At 57.8% G+C, this 1,860-nt stretch overlaps 1 protein-coding gene across 1 annotated transcript; it reads left to right on the top strand.

Moving 5' to 3' along the window:
• The first annotated feature begins 1,162 nt into the window (after positions 1–1,162).
• Positions 1,163–1,399, top strand: LOC138071473 (small integral membrane protein 10-like protein 2A). The gene has a single exon (XM_068962998.1). It carries the CDS (start codon positions 1,163–1,165, stop codon positions 1,397–1,399), a length of 237 nt encoding a protein of 78 aa, XP_068819099.1.
• The last annotated feature ends 461 nt before the right edge of the window (positions 1,400–1,860 follow it).

Here is a 1,860-nt window from a genome sequence, read left to right as displayed (position 1 = left end):
CCGAGGAAACCAGAACTGAAAGAGACACATGTACCCCACTGTTCATCACAGCACTGTTTATAATAGCCAGGACATGGAAACAACCTAGATGTCCATCAGCAGATGAATGGAGAAGAAAGCTGTGGTACATATACACAATGGAGTATTACTCAGCTGTTAAAAAGAATACATTTGAATCAGTTCTGATGAGATGGATGAAACTGGAGCCGATTATACAGAGTGAAGTAAGTCAGAAAGAAAAACACCAATACAGTATACTAACACATATATATGGAATTTAGAAAGATATCAATGACGACCCTGTATGCAAGACAGCAAAAAAGACACAGATGTGTATAACGGACTTTTGGACTCAGAGGGAGGGGGAGAGGGTGGGATGATTTGGGAGAATGGCATTGTAACATGTATACTATCACGTAAGAATCGAATCGCCAGTCTATGTCCGACGCAGGATATAGCATGCTTGGGGCTGGTGCACGGTGATGACCCAGAGAGATGTTATGGGGAGGGAGATGGGAGGGAGGTTCATGTTTGGGAACGTATGTACACCCGTGGTGGATTCATGTCAATGTATGGCAAAACCAATACAGTATTGTAAAGTAAAGTAAAAAAAAAAAAAAAAAAAAGTACAGTGGCTAGTTGGCCAGATTTTCTGCGGAGACGGTGAGGGAAAGGGGATGGTGTAAACGGGTAAAGAGCTCCGGGTGGGCCTTCCTTGCAGAATAGCGCATTCTGCAAAAGGATCCCAGGAGGGCAGCACCTTCCAAAGAAAGCATTCCCGCCCTCCGGCTCTCTTGGGAGTCCGGGAGGAGGCGGGGCTTCTCGGAGGGGCGGGCACCGGGGGTGGGGCTGAGTCGCTAGCAGCAGCTCTGTGGTACCCGACAAGGGGCAGGGCAATGCTAGGGGCGGAGCTGCGCAGGCGGTCGCCAAAGTGCGTGCAGGCGAGGGGGCGGAGCTGTCCCTGGGCAGCTCAGGTGGGGCCTTGGCTGTGGCGGAGGAGTCTTTCGGAGCCCAGGCCCTGAGGGGAGACTGAGGGCGGGGCCCGGCGGGACAGGGCGGAGTGGGACGTGATTGTTGTTGGCCAGCGGCTCCAGGCCTCGCGTCCACCTGTCCGCCAGCTCGTGCTGCGGTCGGTCTGCGGGTCCCGCGCCGGCCCGGGCCCATGGCGGCGTCGGGGGCTCTGTCTGCGGCGGCGGCAGCAGCGGCCCTGTCGGGCGTGGCAGTGCGGCTGGCGCGCTCAGCCGCGATCCGCGGCTCGTACGGCGCCTTCTGCAAGGGGCTCACGCGCACGTTGATCACCTTCTTCGACCTGGCCTGGCGTCTGCGCATGAACTTCCCCTACTTCTACATCGTGGCCTCGGTGATGCTCAACGTGCGCCTGCAGGTGAGGATCGAGTGAACGCCCGCTACCACCTCCGCCCGGCCGCGACGGCCGCATCGGCATGAAGGATCACGGGGCCGGGGGCCGCCAGGACGTGCCGGGGAAGGGGCGGCCCAGGCCTCTAAGCCCTAGACCACAGCGGAGGACGCAGCCACCGAGCCCCGGCTCCAGCCAGCCACGTTGCGGCTGGTGACGAACTGCACAGAAAGCTAGCGAAAAGGGCCCTTTCCGTCGAACTCGAGAAAATTATCTGAATGCAGCCGACCTGTTGCCTCACTTTGATCGAAGGCGGGAGCAGAAGGAAGAAATTCTTCAGTAGGAACATGAATGACTGACCCCGACCGAAAAGGTAGGAGCCCAGAGGTTGGACTTGCGGGCTGGAGGGAGGCGGTGGCCATGGCATCTAGATGTCCAGGCCGCCGGGCAGCTTCAGGGAGACAAGGAAGGGACCTGAGGAAGCCAGCCTGGAAAGCTGCCGG

This window comes from Capricornis sumatraensis, chromosome X (genome assembly GCF_032405125.1).
Source record: "Capricornis sumatraensis isolate serow.1 chromosome X, serow.2, whole genome shotgun sequence".
NCBI classification, from domain to species: Eukaryota; Metazoa; Chordata; class Mammalia; order Artiodactyla; family Bovidae; genus Capricornis; species Capricornis sumatraensis.
This window is presented reverse-complemented; position numbering and strand designations above follow the sequence as displayed.

Bases quoted from the DNA above. Each gene is read 5' to 3' on its own strand.
- LOC138071473 (XM_068962998.1), top strand. From the start codon at position 1,163: ATGGCGGCGTCGGGGGCTCTGTCTGCGGCGGCGGCAGCAGCGGCCCTG.